Source organism: Saccoglossus kowalevskii, chromosome 2, assembly GCF_978046115.1.
Source record: "Saccoglossus kowalevskii chromosome 2, keSacKowa6.1, whole genome shotgun sequence".
Taxonomy (NCBI): domain Eukaryota; kingdom Metazoa; phylum Hemichordata; class Enteropneusta; family Harrimaniidae; genus Saccoglossus; species Saccoglossus kowalevskii.
In genome coordinates, this window is record NC_140642.1 from 13,758,460 (window position 1) to 13,777,331 (window position 18,872).

General features: G+C 36.2%; 1 protein-coding gene across 2 annotated transcripts; it reads right to left on the reverse strand.

Annotated features, from left to right (window-relative positions):
- Positions 1–424: 424 nt before the first annotated feature.
- On the reverse strand, positions 425–15,119 carry LOC100375237 (adenosylhomocysteinase-like). 2 transcript variants are annotated; one of them, XM_085491728.1, is made up of 8 exons: positions 15,027–15,119; positions 11,518–11,761; positions 10,591–10,819; positions 10,249–10,445; positions 2,804–2,927; positions 2,321–2,523; positions 1,219–1,413; positions 425–668 (listed from the first exon to the last, which is right to left on the reverse strand). In XM_085491728.1, the coding sequence occupies exons 2-8, from the start codon at positions 11,731–11,733 to the stop codon at positions 537–539; spliced, it is 1,296 nt and encodes a 431-aa protein (XP_085347854.1). In that variant the 5' UTR covers positions 11,734–11,761; positions 15,027–15,119; the 3' UTR covers positions 425–536. The 2 variants fall into 2 exon arrangements, with proteins under 2 accessions (XP_085347854.1, XP_077869184.1); XM_078013058.1 differs by having other exon boundaries at positions 11,518–11,764; positions 15,027–15,097.
- Between the last annotated feature and the right edge of the window lie 3,753 nt (positions 15,120–18,872).

An 18,872-nucleotide genomic window follows, 5' to 3' on the forward strand; every position in this document is an offset into this window, starting at 1 on the left:
CAATGGTTTTCAACAGACACATGAAATTACCAATGGCCGATATGAGATCGAACCCACGACCTCAGCGTTATTGGCTCTAACCGATTGAGCGACCACTTCTGCTTGCTAAAACTGCGGTAATCGTGTTTTTAAAATAGATGCAATGGCACAAATCAAATCTATGCGTTTCAAAGTGGTTTTTGATTCATAATTTCAAGTTCTCATTTTTATTCTAACTAGTTCAAGTTCTCTGTAATATTCTTGTGTGATCGGTAACTATGAAAATTATTGGCATTACATTTCTTTATTAATTATTCTGAATATAAATTTCTGAATTGTCTTGTTAAAATAAGTTTTTTTTCTCCCAAATAACAATGCCACAATGTCGAAAATGGAAAGTTCTTATCGCAGTCTTATATATATATAAAACAAAACACCATTAATGTCTGGTAAATACCAATCTATATTTTACCATACATTCTAAAGACGATCACACTTGCCTCCGATTGTTGCATTGGGCTGTATTATCAATATGTTAAATTATTTGTTGACAGTTGTTAGTATCGATAATGATTGGGTTTATATGGGCCGTCTTGTTGTATTCCAAGATACTTCGCTTGTTCAATAGTCAATTGCGTTAATTTTATCCCCAGTTTCTCCAGGTGAGACAAGGCCACTTCTTCATCACGCTAAAAAAGAAAGATAATCAGATAAAAATGACAAAACATTTTGTAAAGAAATTAAGAAAACAGATTTTTTCAGTCTTGCGAGGAAATAATAATTGTGTTGTGATTGCGACTTCACGTTGGCACTTTCGGTTCACACGCTGTTGCACTATTGTTTAGAATCAACAACTTGCATGTTTAAGGCGGAGATTATAAACATATATTACAGGAAATTCATAAATAGATAATTTTCTTATTGTATTTAGTATTGGCAACTTTGCAAGGCTTTAACCGTGAGACACATCCCTGGTAATCACGTGATCGTACCAACGACTGCAGCGATGGGCTAATCGCATATTTACTCTGTCACGCCTTAGAGACTTGAGTGTTATCAGCCAAGCGAGAAGAATTTTCCAGATTCAGGAAGCTCCTATTCATAACAATTGTCTATTACTGAGACAAACCTAAATACCATTAAGATGTCTATTTTTCAAGAAAGTCGACAGGTAGAACAAAGAAACCCATAATCATTCTCCTCACATAAATACACTGACTCCAGATAAATTACGCTTACCTTCTTCGGCAGTGAATGAACACCGATAGAGTACTTTGCTTTGTTGTTGAACAATTCAATCTGTGCTAACACTTGTGTTGCGAACACGTTTGACATTACAAAGCTGGGACAACCAGATGCACATGCTAAGTTAACTGGACTACCAGCTCCAAGGAGTAATATATGGCGTCCATTCGATAACGTGTATCTGCTAACCTGTGCTTGGTTAGAATATATACATATTTATGTTTCATCAAAATGCTGACGTTATGGTTTTGTTCAGTTAGAAATAATCTAGCAGTCATATGACAGAACTCCCGTGTGTTGAAGGTATTGAATGCATGAAGTTAGCAAATGTGATTAATATATTAGAGCAAATACGACATTTTAAAAATATAACTGCTCGCAATGATTAGGGTGGCTCAATGTAGCTATGGTTTAACAATTATAAACATTTAATGAAATAATGACCATATTTGAAGACTAATTGATATTTGTTCATATATCTGGTCAAACAACAACATTTTAGCACCAGTTGCATGTCCCTGTCTGCAACAGTACTTAAGATATTATAGTTATGAATAAAGACCATAAATATCTGAAACATTAGTAATATCACATTGAATTAAATTAAAAAGCTTTGTGCATTAATCCATCTATCACGTTTCATTAAAATCTGTTGAAGTGTTCTTGAGAAACGTGAAAATGCTTAAATTTGTTAATTAATATGTAAATTATGTGATTAATATGCACAGATTTTTAACAAAAACTAATAAGGTCTGTTCATAGTCCTGAAGTATCTTTGTACCAAGTGCCATTGAAATGTAATGATCAGTACTTGAAATATAAGTGGAGAAGCCAAAAATATACTAATCATGTAAATAATATGATTAATATGCATGAATATTAACACAAAATCTCATCCAGTCTGCGCATTTCTCAGAGCATCTATGCATCAAGTTTCATCAAAATCCATTGAGTGGTTCGTTAGATATTGGTGGAACAGTAATTGAACAGCTAAAATCAGCTAATTATCATTCATAGATATTAAATCAACATGCATGTGTTTAAATATTAAATAGCGGATGCAAATGTTCGGACGGTGGTCTTTGACAATACTAACCCCAGCTTTGATACGGTCTGTGGTTGCATTCTCATTCAACCAATCACAATCAATCTCATGGCTAAAATGTCCCATGTTACAAACTATCGCATCCTCGCGCATATTTAAAAAATGATTTGAAGTCAGGATTTGTCTACCACCGGTTGCTGTAACAAACACCTGTCCTTCTTTGCATGCCTCGTTGAGTGTGGTCACTTCATAGCCTACAAGGAATCAGATAATGTCACATGACCAAATGTCAGAATTGGAAAATTTTACATTTTTCACATGTGCTTCAATTGTACATAATTATCACACCACATGTTAATAAATAAGCTAGAAACCGATTGATGCATAATATTATCTAGTTGGATATGATTTTATGTGGTCTAAAAATAATGCCACACTAATAACAGAAAAGAGGTAAAATTATTTTGAAAATCCTTATTAAATGAAAATAGACTGGGGTAAAGAGGGTTGTTGTGACCAAATAAAAAAACACACCTTCCATTGAAGCCTGGAGTGCGTTAATAGGATCTACTTCTGTGATAATGACTCTTGATCCAAACATTTTAAACGCACTGGCACATCCTTTCCCCACGTCACCAAATCCAGACACAACCACTACCTTAAATAAAGAAATATTTAAATTAATAAAAAAGCCATTGAAACATTTCCTATTGCAATGATGGGGAATGTTATATGACCCAAAAGTAAGATGGCTGTAATTGAATTATTATGATATGATAATCTACGTTGCATAATATGACAGAACCCCACACCCTCCCCGTGGCTTTCGTTGCGTGTGGAAATTATTTTCACGAGTGATGCGGCCGTACAGTACAGCAGAATACACCGCATCTCGAAAGCCACGAGGAGGGTGTGGGGTTCTGTTATTATTACATATGTTCCATATTTTATTATTTCGTATTAAAGAAAGAACGTACAAACCGGGATGGAATTTAGGTCGGGGAACCCCATTGCCCATTAATATGTTCCAATATAAGTGTTACGCCCTAGCAGCGCATTTCAGTGTAGAACGTACCCGGAGAACGCGTGTCACTGTTTGTTTGAAATTAAAATAATCAGACGTCTAATTTGAGTCAGTCACTGTCTGAATAAATAACTCGTTGACGTTTCGTTGGGACCACGACAGAACCAGAACTTGAACTGGACGACTATGATACACAGTTTATGTTGAAGTTAAAAGTTCCGCCACAGAATTGTGAGTTGGCAAACATGCCGTGCAACTGCGGTACTCCACTGATGGGATGACTTTCGTCGACAGCGGTTGTCGCTGAGCTGCTGAGTCTTGATTACCGGTTAAAATGTTGCTCTTTTGGCGTTGGTAATTTTTATTTGGAACTGAGTAACGCCGCAACGTCGCCAGCAGAAACCTGGTATCTCGATGCTGATGGTTGCGGCTGCATAGTAATCGCCGATTTTACTGCTGGTGGATCTTCTGAGAGCCCTTCAAGGTTTATAAAACTCAGTTTCCAGGTGGTCAACATACATTAAGTTCTCCCAATCGTATTCCATGTGATGTGCACTTAACACGCCAACAATTTTGCCTGACGATTTGAACCGGACAAAAGTAGCAGAGGACAATGTGTTTACAAAATAAAAATAGTTCGGTAGCCGAAGGAAATACCATGTTCATTTGCATGTCGACCGTGAAAATACCGAAAACAGTATTGCATGGGTGATATGCAAATTAGTTTTTGTCAAAATAAATGACTTGCTAAAAGTACCATTACTGTTGTTCAAATTTCATTTCACTCGGCAAGTATATTCATGTAAGAGAAAAATATCCTACTTCTTAATAATTATTTATTTCTGCTATGTTTCAAAAAACGGTACTCCTGAAGGGACTACTTTGTTTGCTCTTAGACCTCATTTGCATACGAGGTGTGGAAATACCGATTTTGATTTCAGGGACGAATCAAAATAAACTACAGTACATATGTAATAATATATGCAATCAATTTGGATATGCAAAATACTGACCAGGTAAATTGTTTCAGAATGAATTGTCTAGTGAATGGTCAGTGATTGAGGGTGAATGATATACTAATCTAGTAACACAAATAATCTTTATTAAATGGCTTCTAAATTGAAAATGGTCACAAACTTTATATTCATTATTTGGCATTTCTCATATTTATTCCTTTTTTGTATGTAATGTTGTGCAGACAGTCTTGTCTCGATAGTGTTGAAATGTCGGAGCTTTGTCAATGATGGAACATACCCCAAAAACGCAAATAAAGGGAATTGAGGGTCACGTATGTGATTTAAAGTTTCGAAAGTTTGCTTATGTTGCTCCTTGATTGACAAATCCGACTGTTAATGATAATAATATATGCAAATATGTTGCTGGCCTCAGTACGGTGTGGCGGTGTGTGACTTTCTGTCCAGCCTCTATATTTATTTATGTCAAGCACGTTCAAGTACTAGTAGTCTCGCAAACTACAAAAACAGACAAGACGTAGACGATTCCATCATGCCAAGTGGAATGTAAAAAAAGTGCAAATAAATAAACCTTTTCACAGTTATCACTACTAGCGTGGTAGCGCGAATTACTTTCATAAAATAAATTATTTGACAAATAATAAAGCATTCAGCAGAAGACCTAATGTGCAATGAAATGTTAAAAGTGGTAAATTCTAGGTGCCATACATAAATTATTTAATATGGTTTACTTATAAAATATCTGTGCTAAATCATAGAGCTCAAGTTTAATAGTACCAATCCATAAATCAAAATCCAATCCCTCCAACTATAAAGGAACTGCCATATCAAGTTGTTTACAAGTGTACTAAATAAAAGATTAAAAGATTACTTAGAGGAAAAAAACAATATTCTCTCCAGTAGTAAATTTCGAAAAAAACGTACATCGGATAACCTTTTTATTTTGAAAATAATTATAAATAAATAACTTTGCAGATGGAAAATCAGGAATCAGGAAACAGAAAACAAACTAGTAAGAATGTCAAAACAAAAACACAAAAAAATTCCATGCATGTTTCGTGGACCTGAGGAAGTCCTCTGGTAGTGTTCGCCATGATGGCCTATATAAATATGTTTTTTTTATTTATTTTTTTTTGTGGTGAAACAATCATTTGTATGTATTGGGCGCTCATGAATATAATCCTCTTATAATATAGACATTGATGTGAGCATATGTTGTACATGTAGGATATCTCTGGGTTGTTTCCTGGCTGCTGGTTTGAGGGCAGAGTCATTAGTAAACAAAGACTACAGTGTTTACAAGTACTACCAGTCGTTAAACGCAACCCATCCAATGTCAATCGATGTTTCTATAACTGTATCAATATCTAACCGGCTTTATTTAATCCATTGTGACTTCCCTCAGTACACAACGCCATGACAGTTTTCACGCAACTTCGCAACTTTCCCTCAGATTGTAAACATTTTTTATGTGACAATTGAACATCAGCAAGCGTCGGTGTGTGGTGGATTTTGGCATTCAGTCGTGATGCGATAGTCGATAAAAGTCACTTTCATAAAACGGCCATCCATGTTTTCTGGTAGATCACAGTTGTTGTTTTTTTCAGTTTCATTTGAAATTTCCACACTACTTCGACATCATGGGCTTTCATCTGGGCTTATTTTTAAAGCTTTGCATTTTGCGTCAATGACATCCGAAGTGTGGAATACCAACCGGGACTGAATATAAGGCTGCAACAATACTGCTTGAGAACTCTGCAATATGAAAACAAAGCATGCTATCTATACACCTGGACGCATTTTTGTCCCTAGCGAATTGAAAAACACGTGTGGAAATAATGTCTAATTTGCATAATAATTCACTCAGAAATAATAAAAATTGCTGTAACAATCCCAAATTTAAACCTACTAACGTTTTGTAAAAAGTTAAATATATATTGTATAATATGGGGATTTGTACCTGTTTTCTATATCTTATATTTTTTGAGTATGTTCCACTATTCACAAAGCCATGAAATTTTAACAGTCTTTAGCCAAAACTGTATGGCAAAAAGAAACCACTCCAAGTGACCACGAACCTGCATCTAAACCATAATTAAAGTGCATGTCTCCCTTATTTTATGGCGATATGCATCGACACACAAACGATGGAAAATTAAGGAACAATTTAATGAGAGCATATGTAAGCCATGAACGTGTAACGAGTGGCTAACATACAATGACATGTGTGCCAAATATCAATCAAAACAGTAAACAGGTGAAGAAGGTAAAAAGCCAAAAATGAAAATGGCTGCCATGACCCAGTCTATGGCCTATGACCTAGTCGTGAAACAAACTGTCCTTGAATTGAATCCTAAGATGATTTAAGAAAGAAAAAAAAGTCAATTATACATTTTTGAAAGAAAAACAAGATGGCTCTTTTGGATGTATCACAACAAATATATGCGAGTAATTTGAACAACAAATAAAACAGCATGTCCAATATACCACAATTTAACAAGTCAACCACTCTTGATCTCTTGATAATAGACAGACATTGAAAGTCCACACGAAATATAAAGAGATTTCGTCCATAGAGTTCTGACATATGACTGCATAAATGGACAGACGAACTAAAAATTTAAATTAAACACCTCATTTGTCAAATTGAATATTTACCACATTATCAGTCACAGGATTAAATTGAAAAAAAAAACAGTTTATTAATTCCATACACCATTATCTGTATGCTTCATTTGACAAACCTGAGCTAAATTTCGTCAGATTCGTCAGACACACACACATATGTTGTGTATTCATCACTGTAAGCAAATTTTCCCAAAAAAGTCCCCAGTCAAAACAAATCTTGGAATCAGCCAATAACACATATGTCTTATCCTAATTATTAATAAAGTAAATTACTCTACGAGTTATAAAAACCTCAGTATTGAAAGCGCCAGTACTAGAGGAATTTGTTTTTACTTCAATATCTCTTTAATCTTTAAAGAGAGCCAAACAAAAAGCCAAGTTGAATTTGATCTACAAATGCTACTATTTCTCTTCATTTTCGGCTAAATCATTGGCTGATATATTCTCAAGCTCATCGGCACTACTTTTTTTGTATGTTCGCTTACGAAGCTGCTTATTCAACTAAAATATCTTTGCTACTGCCTTTTTTAACCTATACCAGTCTGAGTAGTGCTCTATCCACTTATTTGTGGGGTCTATAGTATTGCTTGTAGATACCACAGGCACCACTGCAGTACTTCTTACTTCAGGATCTTCTTTATCAAACTGAGTATCACAGTTTGCTTTCGGTCATCTATCTCGCGTGTCCCATTTAATCACCATTGATTCTTCTGTCCTTTTGAACAATCATAACCTGGATTATCTTTGGTACCAACATATTCCCACTGGCTTGGTTGTGAGCCATCGTGAATCACAGCTGTATGGTTAGCAACAAGGATATGAAACCTTGTCGTTTCAATACATATGTACTATAGTAATGTCCGTCTCTCAGTCCTAAAACAGGACTTTACAACTGTCAAATCCATTTCCTGTTTCAGTAGTCTGTCCACGCTAACTGATAAAGTGGCAGCAGTCAACTTCATTTGAGGTGTTTAAATCTGTTTAAGGGTCGCAAATAAGGCACAATATATTCAACCATTTTGCCATGATACCATGCCATATCCAGACTCGCTAGCATCAGAGAAGTAATGTAATGGGATGGTTTCATGTTCCACACATCTGTTCACCGCAAAGTTTTCTTCCAATTTGGGTAAGTCATTTAACCAATTCTCCCACTGTTTACGCTGCTTGAAATCCAGTTTAGCTTTCCACAAACAATGTAGCACCATCTTGGGCAAAAAAAATGCAGGTCATGCCAAACCCAATGAATCATAAACAGCACTTATGACTGCGAAGATACTTCTTCTGGATGCAGTTTTCTGAGAGTCCCAGAGTCTCTGACGCATACCCAGTACATGCTCCATTGATAGACTTTCTTTCTCAATGATGGCTTCACGTACACTGCTAATCAATTTTGTGAGTCTATCTCACCTTGCTTGAATGTTTGTATTAACTCCTTAGACAAGACCTTTCCATCGTACTGACTTCAACATAACAGTTGCTTTTCCAGACACTCAGATTCTAACATTGGACATCAAGACTACTCTTTCTTGTTGGAATCTGATGAGTACTCCAGCCAGCGATTTAGTTAAATCTGGTCATTGTGTTGATAGAAGTTCCATGGTATTCTTTTTCTGAGGGTGTATATACCATGATAGAGGAAATATCATACTTTTCTTTTTTCTCCAGGCAGCTCTTGTTTTGGACAATTTCCACATAACCCTAGTGTGTCTTTTATAGTCTTCTTGACTTTCTTCCTGACTACTATTCGTAGTATTGCTTGTCGACTTCCATAGTTTCCATATACATTGACACAGAAATTAATAAACATAAATAAGAATAAATGAATGAGTAATAATCCGATACACTTACATATCACTAAGGTTCCTACAGTTAGACAGCTTGCAGCCAAAAACAGTAAAAAATTTGAAAACTATCTTCCCAGTAAAATTAATGGATAGACCAACAGTATAACCATAATTTTAAAAAAGACTAATGCGTTCCTTGAGGTAAACAGCTGATTTTAACATAGAGCTGTATGGAAAAGATGTGACTCCTCTAGTTCAATTGTCTATCCCACAATCCTTTGCAAATCAAATATGGAGTTAAGACATTTTTTTCCCTGTTGGGGCCATCATATTTTGAGCTTCACCCTCTTCTTGTTGCATGAAAGTTTCGGTGCTGTATATTATATTTGCAGCCATTTTATTTCAAATTATTACTTTGCAGTATTGACAGTGCACCAACAAATCAAAAGACATGTACATATTGTAAACCTAAAGCTAAGAAGCCAACAACAATGCCAATTACAAATAATACAAAGGAAACAAGTGAGCCCAAGAGAACCCGTGGTCAGGTGTGCCTTGTTTAGGGGAATGCATCTGAGTTAAAGGTTAGACTAACATGTGGTCTTTTGTTTTACTTAGTGGTTTTGTAGCCGTGGGTTTATTATATGTGTATTTGGATGTTCCAATCAAGGTGTTCTCCAGTGATTTCTCTAGTTTTTCTAGTTTAAGCTGGCCTAGCAAGTTGATTTCCCATTTTTCAACCATGTTGTTAACTTTGTTTATCATTTTCATATATCAATCTCCTCATATGTTAACATTATCGTCTATAGAGTTGTAATTAGTGGTATGAGCCCAAGGGGGCACTATTTCCACGCTGTACACTATAAACAGATGTCACTAGTGGACAGTAACTTCGCTACGCTAAAGATGCTGAAATAAATGCCCAATCTAGGAGTTCCAAGCGAACAATGAAAAATCGGCTGTCAAAAATTATTAAACTCGTTTCTTTCACCAAAGACATATACACACGTTGTGACTTTTTGCACCAAACAATAAACAAACAACCGGCATAGTTTGAATGATGAATCAAAAGAAAAAGGCGTATTCAGTTCTACAAGGCAGCATTCACATCACAGACAAATTATGCTAATCAAAGTCAGCATATCTGTAACACTGTATTTTTTCAAAAGAAACGTTGCTCAGATAACACGTCAAGGACAAATCCAGCAGACACCAACTGTGTACATTCAGCTCGCGCTCAATGTCACACACGTAATCCAGTTCCCACGAAAATGTAGAATGCTTGCAGTAAAAGCAGAAATTAGTTTTAACTATGTAGGCACCGTTCGTTGAGAATGATCACAGCAAAATTCCTGGTGTCTGCTATCCGTGCAAACAATTATGATCTCCAATTTGTCTTAATCCTCATGGTCTTGTATCATTCGGACTATTATCTCTAGTGTCTATGGGTCAAGGGTCATCCTACTACTAAAACTAAGGAGTAACTCTCACTTAGAGGCGCTACACATATAAACTGAAATAAGTATTTAATCTAATTACTATCACATCAAATGGCGTCTACAATACCTTTCCAGCAAGCATGACATCAGTAGCCCTTCGTATACCGTCTATCACAGACTCTCTGCAGCCGTAAAAATTTTCAAACTTTGCTTTCACAACCGAGGTATTAACACTGATGCATGGTGTTTTCAATTCTCCAGCATTGAACATTCTATTTAAGATAAGTTCACCACTTGATGTTTCTTCGGTAATTCCAATTATTCCTGTAGAATAAAAATAAGTATGGTAGATTATCAGTATCTCAACTTTTAAACAATGCAGTATATGAAAACTCAACTAGACATAATTTCATTATTTCTAGAAACAATTAATAGTTGTTGTTGTTTTTGTTTTTTAATTGCACTGTACCTGATAAGTACTGCGGATATTTACTATACACTAACTGTGCGAGATTACAACCATCGTCTAAAATCATGTTAAGTGTCTGGCCATCTTGAAAGACCAGAGTCTGTTGCATACACCATACAAATTCTTCATCCGTCTCACCCTTCCATGCATAAATAGGAATGCCACATTTTACCAGTGCTGCTGCCACATGGTCTTGAGTTGAAAAGATGTTACTGCTGCACCACTGTACCTATTTGTATAGGAGTGTTTTTAAATCGATATTCCATTCAGAATCGAATTAATAAATAAATATAACATTGAAAATATTAGAACTAGCCAATTTATTTCAATGTCATCATATAGGGCAAAAGCCTGTTGAACATCACAATGTGCCTCAAAGTCGAAAACATATAAAATGGACAAATATTTTGACACAAGAATTATTTTTTTTATTCAGTTGACATAAATGTACAACTTTAATAGTGATAGTCTCTGCCACAATCACCCAGTGAACATGTGAAGTATATAGAAAAAACTTAAATGATTAAAAATAATAAGACATTAAGTTTATAAAACAATTAATATATGGAATAATGGGAAAGCACGATACTCATGTGGCTGTGCTGTGAATTAGATTGTCAGGGCTACAAGATCAGGGCAACAGTGAGCAGCTATTTATGCACTAGATGCCACCAAGAAATTCAGATCAGCAACATTGGAGTCAAAAAATAGTCTTGTTGCTTCCCTGGTTATCAGGTTAGCTGCATTGCAATGAATAGCTTTAAAGATACAAAGGAGTAGTTGTTCTACTGCTGCCCTAAAAGTTATTGGAACTATGACAATGCCTTAGCACTTCCCTTGGCAACCAGTGGCTCAGTTACAATTCAATTCGAGTGCAACTTCATAATAGTTGCTCCGGTACTGAAAAAAGGAAATAACAAGACAAACCTTGGCACCGAGTATAATCAGTGTCTCTACTAGCACGGCTGTTTCCTTGGTAACATGTAAACATCCAGCAATTCTAGCACCATCTAACGGTTTATTCGCGCCATATTTTGCTCTGATTTTCAGTAATCCTGGCATTTCATTTTCTGCTAAAGAGATGACCATTCTTCCGGCCTCCGCCAGATTGATGTCTGCTATCTTATGAGCTGGTTTGGACATCTTGATTGTGTGGTATATGGTTTTTAAACTGCTGTTTGTAATGAACGAGGACAAATATAATATTGTGTTATTATAAACTAAATTATATTTTAAAGTGTACTTGCCATAAACATTAAGGATGGAGTAGCTAAAATTGCAGAGAAATTAAAAATTAACTGCTTAGATGTTAAATTGTAAGTTTTATTATACATATTTTGGTGGACTGTACCCAAATCTCTAAAGATCATGTATCATGGCATGTGATAATTAATAAAATCGTTACACAAATCAAAATTAGTGCCGGAAATAAATCGTTACACCACATTACACAAATTTCAGTGAAAGTATTACTCTAAAGCGTTTGTACACATATCCTGTATTTACATAATTAGTTAAGTGCAAGACGATTGTTCACTCGAGTAAACATCCGGGTATTTTCATTGTCCGGTAACCACAAGAGGTTAGAAAGAAATATACATGTATAGAAAAATGGTCTAGTAATACTGATCATATAACGGGATATATATGTAAAATAAAACAGTGATTCAGTCACTTCAGGTTAATTAGTAGTGAAAAGACAGATTTAGCTTTATTTAACTTATATATTAACATTAAATTAAATAGCATCAACATATGAGGGAATGTACATGTACAATAACTGTGAACACTAATAAAATAACTGAACAGAAAATATCAGACGTATTAAATTGGCACCACAAACGTTAGAATTTCTTTACGTAAGCGTTCAATTAAAGAGAAAAGATATGTAAATTCTTGACAATATAACGAATGTTTCATTTTTTTTATTTTAACTTTGGTATACTCAACTGGTGGATATAATTTTGTAAACTGGGTATCAGTTTATATTAATATACCTCATGACCATGACAGCCAATCAGATTCGCGTATTACAGGTAGACATATTCGTGTGTCGACCTGCTGTCATATTCGTATGTCTACATCCATTCGAGTACCTTTTTTCTGAATTTATCTTATTTACGCTAATAACTTGTTAAGGGGACACGATACGCGGCAATATTCATGAACTGATTGGTTTGCCAGGTTTTCGTTCACTATATGACTATCTTATTGGAGTAAAAACTAGCATTTTGTTGCGATTTCGCTCTTGCCGTGCGTTTCAGTGTTCTAATATACAAATGTACACCCCAACAGATAAGAGGTGGACATACAGTTTTAGCGACCAGAAGAGCTCATTGTCAACCGAGGCGAAGCCAAATAAATTTTAAAACAGAAATTGTGGCACTCAATCATAGCAAACTTCAGTTCACGCCTGTAGAGTTGAATGCATGGATGAGCACAAATATACAAGGTGAAAGAGTTCAAGAGCAGTGATTGAATTCTATTAAGTTTTATAATAGACGCCTTTTTACTTTCATGGTTGTTTTGTTAAACTTAATTTCAACACTTCAGCCTGACAAAGAATTGATTTTTGCAATAACATCCAGCGCCATCCTGTGCGCATTACATGTAGAACACTGAAACGAGCTGCACACGGAGCTGCACACTGCTTGGGTATAGGTTTATGTCAACACCATTCTCTATCAACAACTACACTGTACATAATATGTCAATATACTGTCAAAACACACAAAATACGTAACAAAATCAAACAAAACAATACCGTCACACGGCAAAGCCCACGTTTATTTAGGTTGACGAACTACGCAATCGCAGATCGAATGTCTCAAAGCGCGTAGGAGCGCGCCGGCGAACGCACGACAAGCTTGACTAAAAATCACGCGAAATCGCTACAAAATCCTAGTTTTTCTCTCCAATAATAGTGAAAGTAAACCTGGCAAACCAATCAGTTTACGAATATTGCCTCGTATCTTGTTCCCCTGACAAGTTATTGGCGTAAACACAGTCCCTCTATCAGATAGAGGGACTGTGGCGTAAATCAGATAAATTGAGGAGGAAGGTACCCGGATGGAGGTTAACATACAATTATGGCAAGAGGTAGACATACAAAAATATCAACCTCTAATACAGTAGTCTGATTGGCTGTCATGGTCATGAGGTATAATAATGCGAACTGTGACGCAGTGTAGTGTATAGCTGCGCACAGGACGCCGGATGTGTTTGTAAAAATCAATTCTTCGTCAGGCTGAATTTGCTGAAATTAGGTTTATCAATACAACCATGAATTTCAAATTAAAATAGCAGTGGAACTCAATCACTGCCCTTGAACTCTTTCAAATTGTATATTTGTGTTCATACATGCCTTCTGCTCTGTGAGGATGATCTAGAATATTTACATGATTAAGTGTCACAATTGCCGTTTTAGGATATATTCGGTCACGGTATAATAATACAAATGTTCACCGCAACAGAGGTGGACATACATTTTTAGAGACCCTCAGAGCCCATTGTCAACCTCGGCTTAGCCTCCGTTGAAAATAAGCTCTTCTAGTAAGATTATGGACGGTATATGGTAAGATGTGTTAAATAATACGAGATATACAATAAGTATTTAATTAGTTATTACGATCATAAGGGGGTGACCATTTGAAGTCATTGGGGCGGAAGATTTATTGAGAGAGAGAAAAAACTGCATAATACAGGAAATGGTTCCACATTAAATAAAATTGTACAGATGAAACACCGCGAAACCATATCGCACTGTTTACATTCATCCCCCCCCCCCCATGATTTCAAAAGATTGCCCCCCCCCCCTAACGGGATCACAGAGGCCCGGCGATCTATTCATGTCATGGACGTCTATAGGGCGGAAGGACTATGTCCCGGTACAGGACCTTACCCTTGCTCAAAATAATAGAAATTTTAGAGTTAACACTATAGTGCAGGCTGATTGGCCAGAAACAAATATTAGTGACTTTCCGGGTTTTGGAGTGTAGATAATTAAATTGCATGACATATTGCTTACTTTACATTACAAAAATGTTTTAATTCTAAAATTTCTATTATTGTGAGCAGGGGTAAGGTACTGTACCGGGACATATAGTCGTTCCGCTCCATGGGCGTCCATGTAATTGACTCGAATATATCGTCAGGCCCCTTAGCTGTGGAATCATAGTCCCCTGAGGGCCGTTTTTGGTCGTCGGTATCTGGCTGGCCGATATTCGACTGTCATCACAAAACAAACAGAACATATGTCCAAATAAAATTTAAAAGGCAGTAAGTAATCAGTTGACAGTCGCAATAGAGAGCAACGAAACCGCAGCTACAGGCCCCTGTGATACGGTCGGAATTACGTAAGCCCCTGAAAGCCAACCTCGTAGTGTACTCTGAATGGCCGCACTTTATATTCAACTGCACAATTTATAACGACTCACCCAAAATGTCTGGTTCATGCGACCCAAGTCCCACCCAGCTGGAAGTCAGAATGACCTCGAAGTGCGCCCACAACTGGCAGAGCGATTTATTTTACGCATTGAATTTTGGGATATGTTGCTGAAATACGCGACCTCGGCGCCGAGCCTGATATGAGACTCTTTACGTGTTCCCATGAGCCTTTGCCTACACTCCCATCCAGGGTATCTGCCATTACAATGTGGAATATCAGGAGATGATTGCATAACGTCTCTCTCGCTATTTAAATTAGTACATTTTAAGTAGCAACGCTCTGAATTCGAACAAACCTTTTTCAGATCAGCGAGTCGTGTGAATGTATGGTCACTGCTGAATGATCCAAGCAGGTGTTTCGTGGTTGAAATCAACACGTAGTTTTCTACGGGTCATTTGCCCATTGTCCTTCTATACAAAAGAAGTTCCGTAACATGCGTACGCTGTTAATACACCGGCACAACCCGCTACGGGGCTGCGAAAAAAAATCTAAAACTCGCCAAATTTGCTGTATTACTAGTACCTCGTTAAAACATGGAGCTATTAATGGTTAAAGTAGGCCATTCGGATGCTGACGCCTTCATAGCCGTACTTTAACTGTCAGTAGTTCAATGACCATATATTTTTATCTGAGTTTTGCGAACTAAATCCTGGAAATATTATTGATAATCTGTTTAATCTCAAAACTACTATATAGTTGTCTGAGTTTTAATGGTAGCCAAATACATTAAAGGGCGGCGGTCGTCTGCATTGACGTATACAACGTGTGTGATTACAGTGTTTATTTACATGAAATACGAACAAGGCGACGACCATCGCCCTTCATAAAACATTCTTTTTCGTGCCGCATGTCTAATTACTTTTTAATTTCGCAGTTTATTTATTACCAGTATTATGTGTCACCCAAGGCTGTGATAACTGGAGAAATATTCATGTTTTGTTATTCATACAAAGTTAAAATGAAATACTTAATAATTATCTTTTCCGTGTCCCCACCACGCGATCTTATGCTTTTCGTTAATTGGTCGATGCGTCACAGTGGTACATGTACATGAACTCCGCACAGTTCGATACGCGTTACTTATCATCACTGCACAAAGCATCTTTGCATAGAACTCATTTGCATATTCGAATATGTTTGAACTACAAGACCCTGTCGGTTAACAAAGTTATGCTAATGTCACTTGATTACCTTAATCACTTTAATAAGACGTTTCACGCCCTGACTCTGAATAAAATGTTCAGTTATTTAGATTAAAATATACATTACTTGCATTAGAACCTTTGTATTCTATGGCTGTTAGACGCGGAGAATCGAACTCGTTCAAACCAGGCGTGCGCGTTCTTTTGTGGATTCATTCACAGGAATCGAATTAAAACAAAATAAGAACTGTAAAACTGCTTTGCTAGAGAAAGACCTCGGGGACGGCATGAAGACTGATGTTAGGCATGGCTGGCGAAAAAAACTCTCGTGACACTGACCTAAATAGTAGTAATAATAATATTTATCCAACACAGTGAGTTGTTATAAAAAAATATAATAAAATAAACTACTAGTAAACTAAAATACAGTAAAGTTAAAAAAAATAAACAGAATGCTAAATAAATTACAAACAAACACAATGTACTTGTACAATGCAATACAATACACTAACTACTGCTGCTGCTAAGAAGTGAAAAATCACAAAATTTCTTTGAATTTTTTTATTTAATTTTTGAATTCCCTCACAGTACTTTAATAATTTAATTCTACGTGTATTTTACAGACTGCTGTCCATACGAAAATGTACCTCATCTTCAATCTGAGTTTTGCCATGCCTGCCAGTTTCAATATGGAGTTTATTATCAGAGATTCTGAACTGGCATGTCTAAGTTCAACATTACTCATTGTTGAAACCGAATTTAATTATGTGTGTATTAATTTTATGGCAAGAGAGTATCTTCCTAATTCCCCTAAAATTGCAAGCTTAGTAGCATTCTTTTTAACCCCAAAGCTAATTCTGCCAATGTTCGCCTAATTCATGACTGCGGCCAGCCTGGAAAGCGGTTAATGATTAATCCCCTCACGCTTCCTTCCAGTACCAAACCATTGATGATGCCTATATTTTCAATAGGCTTACCCGAAATTATAGGCGTATGATAGCTAAGAAGGGTTGTGATGCAATGGTACGGTCTTATACATAGATGACTTGCTCATCATTGAACAGATTGAGTTGTGTAAATTGGCCCTGACTACCTCTCTCCGATAACTGGGTTTTTGTATTGCTTGGGGTAAAGTGGTAGGGCCCTCACAAAAAAACTTACCCTCTTAGGGATGGATATCGACACAGTACACCAAAAACTACAGCTGCATGCTGCCATCAAAACGTTAGCCACCAAATGCCAACCTTGCAGGCAAGCTTTCTTGAGTCTGCCGCATCATTAAAGGTGGTAGGACTTCCCTTCATTGTATGCTTGATGACATTTACACTCCCAACAAAAGCACTAACAAAATTTACACACAAATTTATCGACCCTCGCCCGATTACCAATGTGCACATGCATGAATCTACTTAGGCCTCAGGCATTTGTGCAGGGGTGACTGGCAATACACCTAATGGCGCCTTGACTGGCCAGAACCTCAACTTTGCCACATTATGCGGTAGGACTGAGTGTACTCAGTATGTTGGTCAAAAACCATCCAAACTAAGGAGCGTACATTGTTGGTTTCAATATTAATGCAAGATAACCTCTACCACTACATTTTGAAAATAAATATAGATGTGCACTGTTTTGTGACATTAGCACAAATGAACCCACTTCTGGTTTAAACACAGCTTCTCATCGTCAAATATCTTTTAGAGGCAGGGCAGCAGACACCTATATACATATATTATTTTTAGTGACTCGAGGTTACCTGATCTCTTTCTGTATAAGATTGGCCCCAAGTGCTTATTGACCAGTAAGTGAATGTTAATCTCTATATGTGTACTTGACCTATGTGTTATTTTATAGGCTAAATACACAAGATAACTAGTTGTTTATTTCAGTCAATACTGGAATGTGTTTTTTTCTCCGGGAAATGTCTTATAAAAGAGTTTTTAGATTGTTCTATTTGTAGAAGCATATCTAAACATTGCATTTAAGATATGCTGTACTGTACAAATATGACATATTTTGACTGTCCTTTTCTTAAGTTTACTTAACTTCATAGAGCAAATACAGTATATACCAGTAGTATATTGGACTATAGATTAGTCCACGGATTGTTATTTTTATTGTTTTGTTATGTTGTTTTTTATCCTCGCGAGTTTCTCTATGGTTCAGCTTGAGCTCACTCATTTGATTTATGCTGAAAAATACAGTATTTTTACCAAGTAAAATTATATTTATTAAAGTTATTGTTACATACACACACTACATAGTTTGTAATTTCATTCAGATTCATAATTCGAGACAAATAAAAGGCACAAATATAGAGAAGATAGCAAATTATCTTTTTTTCTGTAATGTTCTTGTGTAATCGGTAACTATGAAAAATATTTTTGGGTGCAGAGAGAATACATTTTTTTATGAATTATTCTTAATATAAATTTTTTAATTGTCCTGTCAAATTAATTTGTTTCAGGGTTTTTTCTCCCCAAAACAAAAGAATTTCACAATGTTCAGAATAAAAAGTCTCCTGTCGTAGCGTTATATATATAAATACCATTATTGTCTGTTAAATACTATTCTATATTTTACAATATTGTTGTGAACACAAGTGTTGTGTTCGGGGATCGGGGAACTTCGTCTCGCTTGGCTGATGTCACTTAAACGTAGAGATACCAGATTCGACCCAAATGAATACACATAAG